The sequence below is a fragment of the Microcaecilia unicolor genome, chromosome 2 (genome assembly GCF_901765095.1).
Source record: "Microcaecilia unicolor chromosome 2, aMicUni1.1, whole genome shotgun sequence".
Classification (NCBI taxonomy): domain Eukaryota; kingdom Metazoa; phylum Chordata; class Amphibia; order Gymnophiona; family Siphonopidae; genus Microcaecilia; species Microcaecilia unicolor.
Genome location: NC_044032.1, coordinates 516,889,483 through 516,909,730, shown reverse-complemented (window position 1 = coordinate 516,909,730; position 20,248 = coordinate 516,889,483). Strand labels below are relative to the sequence as shown.

The 20,248-nt window shown below is 44.7% G+C and overlaps 1 protein-coding gene across 1 annotated transcript in view; it reads right to left on the bottom strand.

Annotated features, from left to right (window-relative positions):
- SLIT2 (slit guidance ligand 2) overlaps positions 1–20,248 on the bottom strand; it is an 809,356-nt gene that overhangs the window by 22,821 nt on the left and 766,287 nt on the right. Inside the window, exons 33-34 of the mRNA XM_030191232.1 lie at positions 15,370–15,524; positions 11,939–12,227 (exon numbers count right to left, since the gene is read on the bottom strand). Coding sequence (XP_030047092.1) covers positions 11,939–12,227; positions 15,370–15,524 — 444 coding nt within the window. The remainder of the gene's footprint in view (positions 1–11,938; positions 12,228–15,369; positions 15,525–20,248) is intronic.

Genomic DNA, 20,248 nt, shown 5'->3' with positions numbered 1-20,248 from the left:
GAACCCATAAAGGCACCATCTGTAAAGGGTATAATACTTTCGGTAGTAGGACCATTTTTACTAAAGCCACTCGCCCCATAAAACTGACTGGGAGATCTTTCCATTTGTTGCATAACTTCTTAATGGCTTCCAATCTTTCCACTACATTTTTTTTGTACACCCATTCTACTTTTGCACTTAAGTACACTCCCAGATATTTGATCCCCTCCCTAGCCCATCCCAGCGGGAAGTCTGACATCTGGACACATGCACATGGGTTACTAATTGGGAGTGCCTCAGATTTTCCAAAGTTGATGCACAAACCCGAAAATTGACCAAACTTTTTAATAAGGTCCATCACTTGGAAGATACCTGTGGAAGCATCATCCACCAGCAGCAACATGTCGTCAGCAAACATATTTATGCGGTATTCCCGACCTCCTACCTGAACCCCTTTCAGAGTCGGCTCTTGTCTGATTTTAGCTGCTAGTGGTTCGAGGGTGAGGATAAACAGAAGGGGCGACAATGGGCACCCCTGTCTGGTTCCTCCCCCCAAGCGCACAACAGGAGTCAGCATATCATTTATTATAATTTGGGCAGTGGGATTGCTGTATAGTGCCTGAACCCACTCCAAAAACTCGCCCGTAATCCCATATTTTCGGAGCACCCAAAACAAGTATTCCCACACTACTTTGTCGAAAGCCTTTTCGGCATCTAGGCTGGCCATAATCTTATCCCCTGCTGTTTTTCTACCCTCCAACAGAATGCGGCTGACTTTTAATATGTTGGCTGAGGCGAATCGGCCCCTTACAAAGCCCACTTGATCTTGATGGACCAGATGTGGCACCACTGCGCCCAGACGCGCTGCTAAAACTGCCGCCAGAATCTTAATGTCCTGATTCAACAGGGATATAGGGCGATAAGAGCCTACAAGCTCCACATCTTTACCAGGTTTTGGTAATACCGTGATGTGCACATGATTCAGAACTGTGCCCATATCACCCGAGACACGTATTTCCTCACACATAGCCACTAATGATGGGACTATCTTACCCTGTAGTATTTTATAGAACTCTGTCCCCAGGCCATCAGGTCCAGGAGCTTTTGCTAATTTCAGTTGTTTTATGACATTCAGCACCTCCCGGCCCTCAATCGGTCTATTTAGGCTAGCTACCTGTGACTCTGTAAGGGATGGTAATCTCAGCCCTGCAAAGAAGCTCTCGCAGCTTGCCTCTGAGAAGGAACCCTTTGCATAGAGGGAAGAGTAAAACCGAACAAATTCTTGTTGAATCTCTGCCCTCCCCGTTTGTGCTTTACCTTGTGCATCCTTAATCTTTCCTATGAAACTTTTTCCACTTCTTTGCCGCACCAGTGTTGCTAGCAGTTTCCCCGTTTTGTTGCCCCATCTGTGCATGCGGTATTTGTATAAACGGATATCATACAATGCTCTGGCATCTAGCGCTGTCTGCAGCCTCTTTCTTGCTGCCGCATATTCTATCCTATTAATCTCTGAGGGCGAGAGAACAAGCCCTCTCCTTGCTCCCTGTACCTGGGCTATGAGTGTGTGGAGCTCCTTGTCCCTCTTTCTGTTGAGGGCTGCGGTGTACGCTAATATCTTTCCGCGTATCACTGCCTTTGCTGCTTCCCAAAAGACTCTGTTATTTACTGGCTGCTCTGAGTTTTCTTCTACGTATTCTCCCCACACTTGCTTTAGATACTGGCAGAAGGCTTGGTCCTGGTACAGGGCCGGGTTCATGCGCCAGCGACTCATCCTTTCCTTTTCACCCCACCTCAGTTGAACCCACACTGGGGCATGGTCAGAGACGACCGCCTCGCCAATTTCTGCTTTCTCAACCAATCTCACTAAGGATTGACTTATCAGCACGTAGTCAAGGCGCGCATGGACTCCGTGAGGATGAGAGAAAAAAGTGTATTCCCTCTCTTCTAGATGTAGTAGCCTCCAAATATCAATTACTCCCAGTTCATTGATTAGAAAGTTTACTCCCTTCCCATCATGGTCCCTGCTAACTGTCTTAGCTGGTTTCCGGTCTATTGAGGGATCACTAGTTATATTGAGGTCCCCCCCTAGTATAAATGGGTAGTTATCAAATGTGGTGAGCTTTGCAGCCAGTAGGGTAAAGAACTTCTGTGAATATATATTGGGTGCATATATACTACATATAGCCACTTTCTGTCCCTGCAGAAGGCCTGCTATGATTACATACCGGCCATCCGGGTCCTGATACAATCTGTGCAACTCAAATGCCAAGTTCTTTTTTAATAGGATTGCCACACCTCTCTGCCTGTTATTGTACGAGGCATAGTATACTTCCCCCACCCACTCTCTGCGCAGTTTAACGTGCTCAGCATTCCCCAAGTGTGTTTCCTGCAATAAGGCGATGTCAGCCTGTTGTTTCCTTAACGTCTGTAATATTTTAAAGCGTTTGACTGGTGAGTGGACTCCGTCCACATTTAGGGATATAACTCTCAAACTAGCCATACAGAAGCAATCTCCATATCCAAATGTTCACAATAGATTTCATGAGATTCCCACCAAGGGGGCCTCCCAGCCAAACCCCCCAGGAGACTCTGGTAGCAGCGTGAAATGCGTTGAATAGCTCCTTCTGTTGTGCGGTGGACAACTTCTCTCCCACTCCCTCCCCCCTCCTCTTCCCTCCCAGCCCCCCTCCCATGGAAGGATACCCCCCCCTACCTTCCAAACTCTCCCAACCATTCAACACATTCAATCTCCCCCCCAACCACATCCACAGCTTCTTCGCCTCACTCATCCCCTTAACACTAACTCCCCCCGGTCCCTTGAGCTTACCCTACCCCCCTTACAAAATAGTCTCTTATAACCCTCTAAGTGCATGTCCTATTTCTTCCCCCATGGCACCCTACCTGTGTCATGCGGTACAATACTAATCATAATACCTTTGAACTGTAGTCTCTATGCATATACCGTTAACAGGTCTCTCACTAATGAGGCTTATAACATTTGAAACATATTAACCTTAACATGTAAACATAAACATAACTTGTCTCATGCAGATATTCAATTACATGTTGAGAGACTCAGAATACCTGCGGACCATGTCTGAGTGTTATACTCTTCAATCAGTCACTACAGCTTGTCTTGTCTCTCACCCCACAGCTCGGGCATTTAAGGTATAGTAAGAGCTTCGAGGAGGCTCCTCTTGCTTCCATACCGATAGAGATGTCCACTCGCTGCTTAGCATGGTTCTGCTCCTCCCAGCTCCCCGCAAAGCCAACTTTGGCAGGCATTTCTCAATGGTCTGCTCCACTGATCTGCAGAAGTTCAACACATGCAGTGAGCCTCCTACGTCTTACTTAGCTAGCTGTGGGGTTCTGCACATTATCAACTGTTCATTGGCCACCAGGGCTGCGGCCACATCTTCTGAGTCCCAAAACTAAGGAAGAAAAATAAACGTTAGATGTAGGTTGGAAACAGGCATTCAGGGCTGCATGCGTTCCACATAGTTTCCCAGTTCTTTAGGTTCTGTGAAGAAAAGTACTTTATTGTCCTGCATGATCCGGACTTTAGCGGGGAAAAGCAGAGCAAACTTTACTCCTTTCTCATACAGCCTCTTGCAATGCTGCCCCATCCTCCGACGCTGTTCAGTTACTGCAGCAGAATAGTCCTGAAACATTAGGATTCTATGCCCGTCATATTCCAGCTCCCCTTTCTTCTTCCGGAACGCTAGCAAAAGTTTCTCCTTATCAGCGTAATTTAGGATTCTGGCAATGACCGTCCTGGGGCGTGCGTCTCCTTCTTTCAGGGCACCGAGTCTATGTACCCGCTCAACCTTCAGTCCTTTCTCAGGCCCCTGCAATCCCAGCTTTTCCGGCAGCCATGACTCCATAAAATGCCATAAATCTTTCTCTTTTACTGTCTCAGGGAGTCCCACTACTCTCACATTATTTCTTCTGCTCCTATTTTCCAAGTCGTCTAGCTGTTTTTCCAGTTTCCCGCATTTTTGTTCAAGTTCCACCAACCTCGTGTCTGCTGCCTCTGCCCTGTCCTCCTGCCTGGAGATTCTTTCCTCTGCTTGTTGCAGCCTCGCGCCCTGCCGCTCCACTGCCTCTCTGATTTGCTCCACCGATGTTTGGAACTTGGATAGTTTTTCTTCCAGTATTGCGGTAACTTGCTGGATCAAATCTTTAAAGGCGTCTGCCGGCTGGCTGATCTCTCCCGCGGCCACATTTACCGTCGCCATTTTGGCGCGCGCTTCCACCTCGCGGGTCTTTTTAGGCCGCTGAGTCCTAGCGGGCATACCCGTCTCCCGTCCTCGCTGGGCTGCCGACCAGGGCGCAGATGCGCTGCCCTACTCTTCCGCTGCTCTGATCTCCGTTTTACTTATCTTAAAAGAGATTTTTGCGTTTAAATTAGCTGGTTTTCAGGGGCGTCGGGAGCGGAGCTAGATCGCGTGCGTCCGATCAGCCGCATTGCATCATGGGACCCCCTTAAAAGTATTTCCATATAACTTCTTTGAGTGTCCCCTAGTCTTTGTACTTTTGGAACGAGTGAAAATCGATTCTCTGAGGACAAGCAGGCTTATTTATTCTCACAAGTGGGTGACGCCAACCTGCGTTGCCAGGTCCGGAACTTATAACAAGTATAAATAGAGCTTTGTGGAGCATGAGACAAGCTCCACTGCACTTGCGTGAGTCCCTTCCCGCCCGCCGCGAGAATGCGGTCTCCTCAGTTCTTTTTCTACCGAGTGAGGAGTGGGTGTATTTTTTTACCGTCTCCTCACAATGCTCAGTCCTAAACAGCTTTTTCGTGTCTTTTGGTGATTTTTTTCATCTCAAATTATGCTCCCAGTTGTGGAACCCCCTTTTTTGTGTTTCCCATATATTTTTTAGTTTATTTTACCCAGTTTTAAGTTTTCTTTCTTTTTCATTATCGTCGGCTGCTTTTAGGCCTTGACTTCGGCTAGGAATTTTCCCTTCATTTTTTGCCATGCCTTGCCCCTTTTTCAGGCACCATCACTTTGTTTAATTTAGCCAAGGAAATTTTTCCTTCCATGTCCACGAAGGTCCCAGTGGCTTTAAGCACTATAGCTGGTGTAATCGGATGATTTCTGGGAAGGACACCCATTCTTGGTGTCTTCAGTATCTTCAGCCTGACCATAGCCCCACTAACTGTGTCATCGCATGAAGAGGACCCAGGTTTCCAGAGAGGCTCAACAAGAGAGGATTTTTGGAGCCAAGTCTGGTTCCTCGACGTTGGCATCGAGGTCGGAGGTGTCAGCATCGACGTTGAGCATTGCACCGGCATCGGGAGAATTGGTAAGCATGGCTGCTGCTAGACCCTTAAACACGGAACAGTGAAGTATCGAGTAGGTCTCCACCTGCCTTGAGGCCTCCTGTGCAGGGCCCCTTGGACCGTCCACCATTGAACCCAACCCCGAGGCGACGTGTGGATTCGACGTCTGCACTGGCACTGAGGAGCCTTGGTGACACGCCTTGGGCAAAGGCCAAGAAGCATTGTCATCAGTCACCCTTGACGCAAGGTGCCAGGAGCTACGAGGCGTCAAAAGATTCAGCACCTGAGAAGCGTCAACACCAGGAGAAACATTCCCCCCTTCATACAGGAGGTGCCGATGCTTCGGTCTCCCAGCAGCCAAGACCCAGATCGCGCATCAACCCCGGCAGCTCTGTAAGCTGTGACTGATCTGGAACCCCAGCTTTTCTCTGTGTCAGCCCTCGATAAGTGCATCCGGGCCTTGCTCCCTGAGCTGCTGGATGGTCTAATGCAATGGAGTGCATCGGCATTGGGGGTGCTTGTGCCTACCCTGCCTACTGTTATGACCCCGCTTGGCCCTCAGTCTGTGAAGTGGCCTCCAACACCAATGCCACATGCAGTTCCTGTGTTGACTGCCAACCAAACTGGCACTTCATCGTCATTGGTTGAGGAAGCTTTGTCGAAGTCGAAGTGGGAACCGACTTCTAGATGCCTCTCTCAATGGCTGGTTTCTCCACGTCGAGGCAGGTTTGGTCTTGACACTCCCATCAGGAGGTACTGTCTGACACCGTAAAGGAGTGCTCATGAGATTCAGAGGAGGATCCAAGGTACTTTTCCTCGGATGATTGCTATGGAATTCCCTCTGAACCCTCCCCTCCAACTGAAAGGAGAAAGTCCCCTCCAGAGAGCCTTTCATTCCCTTCTTTTGTTAAGGAAATGGCTGATGCTATTCCCTTTCCTTTGGAAGTGGAGGACGCACCCAGGGCCAAGATGCTCGAGGTCCTACACTACACGTCTCCTTCTAAGGAGGCTTTGACTGTCCCTCTCCACGAGGTACTCCAGGAAGTCCTCAATAGGAACTGGGAGTCCCCTCTGTTGGTCTTGGTCATGCCCAAGAAGATCAACACCCAGTATCCGATCCAGAGTGCACCTGGTTTTGATAAGCCTCAAAAGAGACAGGTGTTGCAGGGACTATGCCTCAGCGCCCCCGGGTACAGAAGCTATAACCCTGGATTCTTTTGGGAGGAAGATGTACCAGGCTTCAATGCTCACCTCCCGAATACAGTCATACCAGCTCTTCACGAGCATCCACTTGAAACTCAGTGTGCAAGTTGTTGGACCTGGCTGAGATGCTCCCTCCAGAGAAGGATGAGTCACTTCACAAGTTGTTCAAGCAAAAGGCATGTTGAAAGTTCTTGGCCAGGGGCACTTACGACACTTTTGATGTGGCATCCAGGATCTCTGCTCAGAGTATAGCAATACACAGACTCTCATGGCTGCGGATTTCTGACTTGGAACATTCTGTTCAACAGAGGTTGGTGGATGCATCATGCTGGAGGGATAACCTTTTTGGAGAGAAGGTTGAGGAGGTCACTGACCAAATTAAAAAACATACTGATTTATTTATTTTTGTTACATTTGTACCCTTGCTTTCCCACTCATGGCAGGCTCAATGCGGCTTACATGGGGCAATGGAGGTTTAAGTGACTTGCCCAGAGTCACAAGGAGCTGCCTGTGCCTGAAGTGGGAATTGAACTCAGTTCCTGAATTCCCCAGGACCAAAGTCCACCACCCTAACCACTAGGCCACTCCTCCACTCCATCTCTTCTTTCTCCCACCAGGAACCTTCTGCATCTATCTCCTCAGCTGGAGGACTTTTGGCAAACCAAGTAGGAGTGCCTATTACTATCAAAGGCATATGTACAACCCCTAGGCACGGAAGCTTGTTCAGACTCAACTCCAGCATGCTCATTCATGTCAACAGCATGCGCCAAATGCCCCTACTGCTCTGCAGGCAAAGCAAGGGACAAGCTTTTGACCAGCTCCAGCAGAGCATGGCTGCAGTAAAAGTGTCCATCCCGGATGACTTGCTGGTTGGGGTGTGGGGAGGGGGAGGCTGAAGTTTTTTCAAGAAAGATGGCCCCTTATAACTTCCGACCGGTGGGTTCTTTAAATAGTCCGTCTCGGATACAAACTCAATTGGTATCTAAAACCTCCAAATTGCCCACCAAGACCTCATTCCTTCAGCCCTCAGCACAGGCAGGTACTTGTAGAGGAGCTCTCAGCCCTCCTGAAGGCCCATGTGGTCGAGCCCATTCCACCAGGGGAGGAAGGGCAGGGATGACATGGGGGAAGGGTCCCATCCTAGACCTAAGGACCCTGAACAAATTCCTAGTCCGAGAAAAGTTCAGGATGGTTTCTCTGGGAACTCTTCTCCCAATGATTCAGGAAAACAATTGGCTATGCTCTCTGGACTTAATGGATGCATATACTCACATCCCGATACTTCCAGCCCACCGGAATTATCTTCGATTTCATCTGGGAACACATCACTTTAAGTACCGCGTGTTGCCTTTTGGCCTCATGTCAGCTCCCAGGGTCTTCACCAAATGTCTAGCAGTAGTTGCAGCATCGCTGCACAGACTGGGAGCCCATGTGTTCCCAAATCTCGACGATTGGCTGGTAAAGATCACCACTTCGGCTGGTGCTCAGGAGCTCATGCGAATGACTATTCGGGTGCTCGACATACTAGGGTTCATTTTAAAGTACCTCAAGTCCCAGCTTTTCCCTGTCTAGCGATTGGAGTTCATAGGAGCCCTGCTCGATACACAGAAAGTTTGAGCCTGCCTTCTGGACATGAGAGCTGACAACAGATGCATCTTTCCTGGGATGGGGGCGGGGGGGGGGGGGGCGAAGGCTCATGTAGATGGGCTTCACACCCAAGGTCTGTGGTCCACTCAGGAAACAAATCTTCAGATCAATCTCCTGGAGCTCTGGGCGATATGGAACTCTCTAAAGGCATTCAAAGATCATCTGTCTCATCAAATTGTACTCATCCAGACAACCAGGTTGCAATGTATTACACCAACAAGCAGGGGGGCACCGGGTCACGCCCTCTGTCAGGAGGCCATTGGGATGTGGCATTGGGCTCGCCAACATGGTATATTCTTTCGATCTACTTAGCTTGTGGGCAAAAACAATACCCTGGCCGACAGACTGAGAAGGATAATGCAACCACTAATATGGGCATAGCCCGCAAGATCTTCCGAGCATGCGGAACCCTCTCGGTGGATCTTTTTGCCACTCAGATCAACCATAAGGTCCCTTAGTTCTGTTCCAGGCTTCAGGCCCATGACAGACTAGCCTCAGATGCCTTCCTCCTGAATTGGGAGGCAGATCTTCTTTATGCGTATCCTTCCATACCTCTAGTGGGGAAAACTTTGTTGAAACTCAAACAAGACCACAGAACCATGATTCTGATCGCACTGTACTGGCCATGGCAGATATGGTTCCCTCTTCTTCTGGAGTTATCCTCCAAAGAACCGTGGAGATTGGAGTGTTTTCTGACTTGCAGAATGAGGGGTCTCTTCTACATCCCAACCTCCAGTCTCTGGCTCTTACAGCTTGGATGTTGAAAGCCTAGAATTCACTTACTTGTGTCTTTTGGAGGGTGTCTCCTGGGTCTTGCTGACTTCCAGCAACTCCACTAACAGATGCTATTCTTTCAAATGGAGGAGGTTTGACATCTGGTTTGAGAGCAGGGCCCTAGATCCCTTTGCTTACCCTACACAAACCCTGCTTGAATACCTTCTACACCTATCAGAGTCTGATCTCGAGACCAACTCCATAAGGGTTCACCTTAGTGCAATTAGTGCTTATCATCAATGTGTAGACGGTAAGCCTATGCCTGAACAGCCTCTAGTTGTTCTCTTCATAAGAGGTTTGCTTTTGTCAAAACCCCCTGTCAAACCTCCACCAGTGTCATGGGATCTCAACGCTGTTCTCACCCATCTGATGAAAGCTCCTTTTGAGCCACTGAATTCCTGCCATCTGAAGTACTTGACCTGGAAGGTCGTTTTCTTGGTGGCTGTTACCTCAGCTCATAGAGTCAGTGAGGTTCAGGCCTTAGTGGTGGCTGCATTTTATACTAAGTTTCATCACAACAGAGCATTCCTCCGCACTCACCCTAAGTTCCTGCCGAAGATGGTATTGGAATTCCACCTGAACCAGTCGATTGTCTTGCCAACGTTCTTTCCCCGATCGCAAACCCATCCTGGCGAAAGCAGCTTGTACACCTTGGATTGCAAAAGATCATTGGCCTACTACATGGAGCGGACCAGACCCCCACAGACAGTCCACCCAGCTTTTTGTTTCTTTTGATCCCAACAGGATGGGGTCGCCATTGGGAATTGCACCATTTCTAATTGGCTGGACGATTGCATTTCCTTCAATTATGGCCAGACCAGGCTGGCCCTAGAGGGTCATGTCACGGCTCAGAATGTCAGAGCCATGGCTGTTTCAGTAGCCCACTTGAGGTCAGCCTCTATTGAAGAAATCTGCAAGGCTGTCGTGGTGTTCAGTCCACACATTCACATCATACTACTGTCTTGAGCAGGATACCCGATGTGACAGTTGGTTCAGGCAGACAGTGTTGCAGAATCTGCTTGGGGTCTAGAATCCAACTCCACCCTCCTAGGCCCATTTTATTCTGTTCCAGGCTGCAATCTCACTCAGTTGTATATAGTTTCAGGTTAATCTATGTTATGTCCTCGCCATTGCGAGGTCCAACTGTCCACTGCTTGTTTTTTTTGGTGAGCCTGGATGTTAGGGATTCCTCACTTGTGAGAATAAATAAGCCTGCTTGTTCTTCAAGAAAGCGAAGGTACTTACCTGTAGCAGGTGTTCTCCAAGGACAGCAGGCTTTATATTCTCACAATCCCTCCCACCTCCCCTTGAAGTTATCTCCTCTATTATTTTTACTTTATTTTTGCTGTAGTATTAAACTGAACAGACCAGGTTCTCACGGTGGGCAGGAAAGCACTTGCAGGGGAAGGAAAGTCTGCTGTCCTCAGAGAACTCCTGCTACAGGTAAGTACCTTCGCTTTCACTTCTACTCACTCTACACCTCTCAGGATTTTGTAGATCTCAACTGTATCCCCCCTAATCTATCTCTTTTCCAAGCCGAAGAGCCCTAACCTCTTTAGCCTTTCCTCATATAGATATGTTTAAAGTTAAGTTGAAGACTTATTTGTTTTGCTCATCTTTTATTACATGATTTAGGGCTACCTAGGGAAGAGGGCCACTTCAGATCCTGGGGTCTATTAGAATACAACACTTTAGTGGTGTTTTATGTTGTTGTTTTTATTTATTTATTTCTGCTACATTTATGGATTGTAGCTTTCTCTTTTCTATATGTTACTGTTCTGTGCAATCTGCTTTGATGGTCTGACCCTAAGCAGACAATCAAATAAACGTAACCATGAACCGTGAAAATCAGCACCCTGGGTAGAACCACATTTTTTATGTGTTTTTTTTCTTTTTTTTGTTTTGTAAAATGGCTGTTCCCACTGTATAGGCTGGCAAACAGACATGTACTCCTACACTCCCTCACACCTAGTTTACAAAAGGCTCCACATTCAGCAAGTTTTTTGTAAAATTCTCTGGAAATTTTGAACAACCCAGCATGGACATCCCTTTCCTTAATATCTTTATATGACCCCTCCGATATTCAAAGCTATTTAACCGTGCAGACATGGCCGCTGAGCAGTTAAATAGCATATCAGCGCCTAACCACTAATATTAAGCAGGAGATAACCGGTTATCTCTGCTGAATATTGCCGGTTAGCACCTTGCACATAACTGCCTATATTGCGTGACTTATCTGGTTAGGTGCTGATATCCAGCACCTAACTGGATAAGTTTAGTGGTCAAGTAGGACCGCATAAGTAGATGTCCTATCTTTAACCACTAAAAAGTTAACCAGTTAATGCTGAATATCGGCATAGCCGGTTAACTTTTTAGCGGTTAAAAAATCCAGATATTCAATGCCGGTCACCGGAAATGCCCCGGCATTGAATATCAGAGTTTAACACCGGCAATGGACAGCAAGCACTACCTCCTGCTGGCTGAATATCAGCAACGATAAGGCTAACATTCAAAAGCCTGTTTGCTATCATTGTCAATGCTTTTCATTTTTAAATCGGGACACTTTGAAGTAGAACTGGCTGTTTTACTTGGAAAATAGCCAAAGTTATATGTTTAGAAAAGGGAAATAGTCTGGGGCCTAGTGAGAATAGGCAAAAAAAAAAATGTATACATTAATAGAAAACTTCAGCAGCTATGCATCTAAATTAGACATATATGTGCTGATAGGTAAATAGCAGGTCTAACTTTAAATGCATGAGAAATCCACTTAAAGTTATACATTTCTAATGGTGGCCATACCACAGAATACTGACTTCAGTGAGTTTCTGGATTAATTTTTGAGTATGTGAATTACAATCCAAAGAGTAACATACATTAAGTATTATCCAGAACGCAGCATCCCTTTGCATTTTTATCTGAGCAATCCCAAATTTCATCTATTGCCAAATCAAATAATCATACGCATCACATGTAATGAGCAACCAAGGGATGTTCATTCCAGATGTAAACAATCATTTTTCAGTCACTAAACATAGTTGGACATACTTGTTTCCAAGGCAGGGGTCGTTGACTTGATGATCACAAAGTGGTCCTGTCCACCCTCCTTCGCAATCACAGGTAAAACCTGACTGGCTTGTGGCATGGCAGGTCCCATGCACACACACTTTCTTATTGCATGGTTCACAACCCGGGAGAATCCCCGCTTGCAGCATCATCTTCTTGAAGTCCTGGAGATCATTATTGATGAAGAGATTCCGTAGGCAGCCATGGAAACTGGTGCCATTTTGACTAGGCGATTGACGTAAAGCAGCAAAATTATTTTTAAGAGGCATGCCTGGAACATGAATGTGATATAAATGTTTATGTAACAATAGATTTTCTTAGTCAAGCACTACAATTTTTTTATTTTATTGTCATCATTCAGAACCACCCAGGCCCCCTTCTCCCATGACTCCATTTTTATATTCTCCTACAAATCTAGCCATCAGAGCAGCAATGTTCAACCAGGGGTCACACACTGCAATTTCCTCTGGAATCAAGCTAATGCGGATCCTGAGTCTGGCCACGTGGAGGGCAGTTTTATAAGAGGGTGCCTCCATTATGCACCACTTGTGTGTGTAAAATTACAGAATACTAGTGTTTTCATGAGTAAGTGTACTCTTTTATGCTTAAGTGCTAGCAGGGTGCCTAAGTGCTATTCTACAAGCGCGTGCATAAATGGCATAGTGTGTAAACACAAGGGGAGTGCACACATGGGTAAAGTAAGGGCAGGGCATGCAGTGGGCGGTAAGCTGAGCAGGAGTCCTCCACCTACAGTCCTGCCAGTAGGGGGTGCTGGTTACTATCACATTTTCAATAGTGAGGAACAGACAAGCTCTGCAGGACTCCTGGGAGCCTGCCTAGCCGTAGCATTTGAAAACACAATATTGAAGTACCACCACCCACTGGCAGCAATGCAGTAGGGAAACTGCCGCTCAGCTTAGAGGGAAAGCCCTTGATGCAGTTACACCGGTGTGTAAATGTTAGGCACGCCGATGCTGGGTTACACTAGCATTCTATAATGGATTCCGGGTGCTCACATGCTGTTATAGCATAGGCTCTCAGAACAAAGTAAAGTAGAGGTTGATCCAAAAACAAACCAATGTAGGCAGTGTTGCTTAAGAAACTTTACTGAAGGCATTAAACACTTGACCCGACACGGGCCGTGTTTCAGCGGGCACAAACCGCCTACCTCAGTGGTCACCAAAGTTCTTTGTAAGCCAAGATTGTTCTTATGGCTGATACAAAAAAGATGGGTACCAATGGATTATAGAACAGAAACTCAACCTCAATTTCATGAAAGAGTTTCCTGAGCAACACTGCTTACGCTGGTTTGTCATTGGGTCAACCTCTACTTTTCTGACTGACTTTTCTGTAGAGGTCTTTGCCCTGTTTGCTGCTTTGTCATTTTTATAGCATAGGCTCTCACCACATAGCATAGGCTCTCACTACATGGCATACAGTCACCTAAATGGAGGTGCCTACTTATAGAATTGCCCCACTATATGTCATTATTGAATGAAGGTGAAATCCTTACCCTTTTTCCCCCCTCCATTAGGACAAAGAAGGCTGCCTCCTTATCATTTTTAGTCTCAGCTGACCTGGGAGCAGAATCTAGACCCTGGAATCAAACCCAGATACTCCATATAGTAATGCATGGCACTAATGAGTCAGCGGGCCAGCCCCTTCATCCCATTTTAAATATTGCACTTACATCGACATATACAAAACAACTATCACTGCATTCAAACCTGATCTCAATAGTTTAACAAGATGCTGGGCTGGTGCTATAGCACAATACATTATTTTTATATTATTATGTACTATTAACAGTTATAACTATCATGGTAACTGTTATCAGACTGATATTCAAAAGCACTTATCAGGTAGCAATGTCTACAGAGGGGACAGTCATCAATTTTCAGCGGCATTATCTTGATAATGCTGCTGAAAATCATTTCAGCCCACTCTGGCATTAACTGAATAGCACAAATGCAGTTCAGGAGCAGAACTAGGGTAGTCATTAAGCAGTGATATTCTGCTAACTGGATATTTGTATGGATAATGTTAGGACAGCAAAAGGGCTGGATAGTATGCTGAATCTTGCCGCTATCCATATAGTGCACCAGCCACCACTGAATCTGGATATTTAGCGCTGCTGTACCTGGATATCGACAATAAATGCTGACCACACTGACTGTTTTTATTTTTAAGTAAAGTTGGTTCCTTGTTCCCCAAAACGTATGCAGATGAGATGCTTTAGAAATATGGGGGCCAATATTCTGTCAGCAAAAGGCAGTCCACATAAGTGCCTTGGTCAGTGCTGACCCCGGATATTCAATGCCAGGGTGTTTCCGATGACTGGCATTATATCTGTGTTTTCTTTTTTTGCCCGGCGCTAACTTAAACGGCTATGTGAATATTCAGTGCTAGTTGGTTAAGTTAATAGTGGGCAAAGAGGTACAATTTGCCTGCTAAACTTAGCCGTCCAGCGCTGAATATTCGCATCCAGCCAGCTAAGTCATGTGACATATCCGGTTAGTGGCTAGCTGCTAACTGCGAATATTCAGCGGAGATAACCGGCTATCTCCAGCTCAATATTAGTGGTTAGCCAGCTAAACACTATTTAACTGGCCAAGAGCCGTTCCTGGATGGTTAAATAGCGTTGAATATCAGTGGACTAGACCTTAGAGGAATGTAATCACAGTTTATTTCAATAACACTAATCATGCTAAGGAAAAAGCAATTTATATCACTTTTGGGCCTACTCCTTTGAGTCTCCTGGCCAGTCATAGCCCATACATGTAGACTGTTTTAAGAACATATCTATCCAATTAAACCTATTCTATCAAATCTTTTGATATCAGTAGAAACATCCCTGTAGCAACCAAAAACATTTGGGCCTGTGGTCCCAAGTTTTATTTGACATGAAATATTTAAAAATTAAATATAAATTCATGGCCCTGTTGTACCGTGTCCACTAGAATGTATAGCATTCTTTTATACTGATTAAAAAATGGAGTGAAACATGTTTTCAGCAAGCTATATAAGTAATCTATAATTAACAGTGAACACAAAACAAGTTTTTGTTACCAAAAGCCCTAGTTTTCAAGAGTTTTGTCACTAAATGGGAGAGAGCCTTTTGAAAACAGAGCTCCAGGACATCATCACTTTTTCCAGTTTAGTCACTCTTGGAGCAAATTACAGTATTGATTTTTAAACAGTCAATTCAAGTTTGTTCTTTAATAGAAATCCTATCTTACCCATAGTCACAGCAATGGGTTAAGAATAAGATTACGGCAAGATTAAACTGCCCTTAGTTTCACCTCTAGTCGTGAACCTAGAAACCAATCATTTGCAGTTTACTCATTTCCAAAGCACGAGTACAGCCAAAGCATCTGGAGAAGAACATATTTTTAAGATGAACTTTGTCTTACCTCCAACATAAAACGGGGAGTCAAAGCTGAGCGTAGATTGCTTAGACAAGTTAGTAATGACTTTGGGGCTTCCTCCGTCGATAGATAGCGATAAAGTCTGATCCATGACTATCAATTCTACGATGTGGAAATTCCCATCATTTATTGTCTCAACACTGCAACATATAAGTAGCATAAACAATCTATCACTGTTTATTTCTTATGCCCCATCCTGAACCCTCCGCTCTGTCAATATAGTCAGCTTGCACTTCCACCCCCGTCAGTCATCCACTTAGCCATCACCTCGACCTCTGCTATTAGCTATGCAAGACCGAAACTCTGGAACTCCCTCCCAGTTCATCTCCGTCTAGAATCCTCCTATCCAAAGTTTAAGTCTGTGCTCAAAACTCACCTCTTCACTCAAGTTTTTACTACAGCCTGTGCTTACACTCCCGTGACACTGCTTTAAATACTTTTTTCTTTTCCTTCCTGTTGACTACACTTTTCCTTTCTTTTCTCTTCTTCTGTGTTCACTTGTTGTAAACCACATAGAAACCAGTAATGGTCCTTGTGATATATCAAGATCCTGTAAATAACTAAATCTATTCTTCAGAAAGTATGGTCACATTCAGACCTATTTAAGGAGAAGCTGAGAAGTCAGCATGTAACAAAATAAACAAGAGGGTAAGGGTTATAAATGTGCCTTGAAACTTTCCTTTATGAAGGGGCAATGTGGCTAATAGATGAACGGTTATAGACTGATTCCTTCCAAAAGAATTCATTTAGAAATGTATTTGTTTATATGTTATGTATATCTTTCCATTCCAGTGTAAACTCTCGGAGGGGATATAGAGCTTATGGTGGGATAAGGGGAGGGATAATAATGTTAAGATGGAATTTCTTCACACAAAGGTTGATAAGTGCATTGGAAAAATTAGCAGTTAGGTGTGTAAGGATCAAAAATAGTAAACACAGGAAGGCATAGGCAAATCCACAAGGATCTATAATCAGAAAGTGACGGTACAACCAACAACTGAATAGAGCCTGCAGTATTAAAGTACTGTAGGGCTGGACTGAATGGGTTTGTTCTTTTGAATCTGCCACCTGTTTCTCTTAAATATATGATAAAAAGAAAACTGAACTGGAAAATGATTATCCAATTCAAAATTTTTTTTCTTGTATTGAGTATCTTCCTTTTTTGTGGGAGATGCATAAAATATTTTGAGACTTAGAATCAGGAATTTTCGAACTTTTTTTTCTCTCTTTATAGCTCTGCTCACAAACATATGGACATTTAAGGATGTGCTTGCCTACATTAAGCATTTTTGTTTGTGCTATTTCTGTTTTATATTTTTCTGCCAAACCACAGGTCCATCCCTGTGCTCTGTTTATGTCCTTCACAGCGGAATTTTACTACAGCAAAACTCAGATATAGAACATTTCCTGGGGTCCTATTCTAGTTTACTTCCGCTAAAATCTGCAACGTACTAGGAAGAACAGCTGCTCTATGGCACAGACTACTGTAAAGGAGTTTTAATCTCTTATGTGTTTCAAATCTAACATTTAATGCACAGAGAATATACAGCAAAATTATAGCATTACTATACATTTAGGAGGGAATTCTATAAATGTGGCTCAAAAATCTGAACCGTAAAGAATTGGCATGAAGTACTATTTCTTGGATGAGTGCCCTTTATAGAATAGCACATGGAGCCAATTCTCGTGGCCAAAGTTGTTTTGCACATGAAACCTGGTGTAAATGCTGGTGACCAACTCATGGCATTTGGACCATGAGTATTTATACATATGTGTGTGTCTATGCTCATGTGTGCATGTGTAAATCTATCAAACACACACAGATGCTAATTAGGTGTATGTATGTATGTATATATATATATATATATATATATATATATATATACATACATACATACACACACACCCAGATTGGTCACAGTCAGCAGAGTGGGAGGAAGCAAAGTATTCCTCTCAGAAATCCCCCCCCCCCCCCCCCCAAAAAAAAAAAAAAAAAAAGAGCAGAGCCAGGGAGTAGAAAACTTTCTGTATAAAAATTCCTACCTAAAAAACCAACAGACAGCTCGATGAGAAGTATGAAACAGATAAGTTCGAGTCTTGGAGGAGGGACAGCTACAGGATCATACAGCAAGGCAGACTAGCCCAATCCAAATGGGGTAGTCTAGGCATGCTGGGAGATGTTGTCCTTGGTCCCATCCACCAAGAGAAGTAGACAACACTGATATTTCCCCTAGAGTCAGAGGGAGTGGCTCAGAAACTACAAGAACCCAGTTGCAGCTATAGACGGCATTTTCCGAGAGAGCAGGAACTTCCAATGGAAGCAGAGATGCCTTCTAAGCATGAAGAGATAGAAATTACTTGTGCTTCTCAATATTCATTACTCTAGAATATGCTTGTCTAGATGAGGCGGACACTAAAGTTCAGTGAATAACTGGTGAGGACTTTTTATGGTTGTTTGTCATCAGTTTTAGGGAAAGTTCAGAAGGAAGATATGGCCATATAAGCAAAGCAGGTGCAACATTCCCCCCTTTGCCTTTTTTAGATCCTAGGAAGGAAAAAGTATGAAAGGGGAGTAACAAATGGAAAACGTGTTTCGGTGTTTGCAACTGCATCAGAGCAGGCTTTTTTGTTTTTCTTTTGACCAGATGTGCTGGAGCATTGCAGCTAATTAAAGAAGCAGAGACTTGGCTGAGAGAATCTCTAGAACTAAGAGGATATGAAGGCAAAAGGCTAGACAATGAAACTGTTTGAAAGAACTCTACTGAATAATACCTAGCCTGGATTCTTTAGCTTGTGTTTGGATCAATCAATCAATCAAAAGACTTTAGGCTTTCTGGTGAGTGCATTGAAAGGAAAAGAATGTGCTTAGTGTGGAGAAGCTTTTGAGCAATCCTTATCTATTAATTCTATTTAAAGGGTCCAAGCCATGGTACTTGTACAGGTGTTCTTTCTCTCCCCTCTATTGGAGTATCACCATCCTAATATTCTCAATATCCATTTGGAGTCTACAAGCTACAGTGTTCCTAGGAGTTGGACCCAGCCATCCTCAACTGCCCAAGCTGCGCCTACAGGACCCTGCTGCTGAACCAATGCTAGAGGGCAGCAATGGTGTCAGAAGAAGGGGCATCCTGTAACCATCATGCCAGGACCTGGCTAGACTTAGTTCCTTAAGCCGTTCAGACCTATCTGTACATCTGTAAGGGTACCCTGAGGTACAGATGAAGAATTAAGGACAAGGAGATACTGGGTGGCAGAAAAGGTTGGCGGCCAAAAGGGGCACCTGGAAGGAATAAAGCCACACTTGGTGGTATTTTGTTTTATTTGTTTTACAGGTTACTCTGGCAGTATGGCTCACACAGGAGGTAAAGCAACAGCAAATTAAGACCCATGAGATACTGTACCAAACACTGGATGCGAGCCTGCAACAGCAACAACTGAGGGAACAAGCACAAGCTGTTGCTATTGAGGGAACAAGCACAATCTGGTTGTCAGAATTGCAGACAATTGCCACGACATCTGTGACTACCAGAGACTCAGAGCAAATACTGGTAGGACTACTGCTTTAAGAGATCCATTTGGAGTCTGCCCTTTAGCCTTGGAAGAAGAAGCTACAGTGTTCCTAGGAGTTGGACCCAGCCATCCTCCACTACCCACACACACACACATAATGCCAATTTTAGTGCATTTTACATGTGTGTAACCTGGTATTTAGATTTGTAAATTGTACACATATTTAAATCTCAATTTTACAAGGCCAGGATATACATATCTAAATCTCAAAAATATGCATATGGCAATGGGGTGTAGTCTGGACATGTTGGCGGGGCCAAAAATAAACATACATTCATTTCAGAAGGGGAGTGCATGCCAAAAAAGATGGATGTTGAGATCTACACCTGCTTTCCAGGACATCTAGGTTTCAGAAAAGTGCTTGTTTGTTCTAGCACTCCAGTGGAGGCATTAGGGGAGGTCATTGTCTCAATCCACTAGTGTCCCCCCCCCCACCCACAAAAAAAAACAACAACAAAAAATGATACTGGTCAAGGATAATGGGCTCTGTGACATTATTTCATAAATTTGTATTAACTAAGTAATAATTTGTTTTGTAGTTTTGTTACTAATTGATGTATCAATTCCTGAGAATGATCAGTTGTTTCTTATTGTGAGCCACCTTGAACTTTGAGGTACTGACGGTTGATAAATGCGATTTGTATTGTAATGTATGTTTCTAAAATAGCTAACATGTATGTGTATGTGCTGGCACATAAACACACGTTCTGAAATACCAGATCTTGCCTGTTGATATGTAAGAAGTTTATGTTTCGGAAATGGATGCTCCTGCTGCACATAACAGGTGTTATGATCCTACTGGGACAGGCAGGGTAGTGACTGGGTCTTGTTCCTGATTGTTCATGTCAGGGATTGGGCTGACATCTGAGGCAGCTGATATCAGATGCCAGACCCTATTTAAGCCTACCTCTGCCTGCATAAGATGCTCTAGCGTTATTTCCTTCAAGCTGTGAGCTTACCATGGTTCTGCATAGTCTGTGCATGCGGCACAGTGTGAATTCTCTTTTGTGTGGTTGTCATTATTCTCTTTGTTTGTGTGCAGGAGTCTGCTCCCTCCAATTGCTTTGCTGTTATTCAGCTGTGTGCTGCTTCTCTGTGTGCTCTGCTGTTGTTCAGCTGCTTCCCTGTGTACTCTGCCTTTACCCTCTCCTGCCATGTTTGCTGGGTGAGTTCCTGGGAGCTTACTTCATTTGGGTTTCCCTTTAACCCTTTATCTTCTGTATCTGTTGTTTGGTTCTTGTGAACTGTGTAGCTTGAGCTGTCTCTATGTAGTCTGCTTTAACCCTTTACCTGC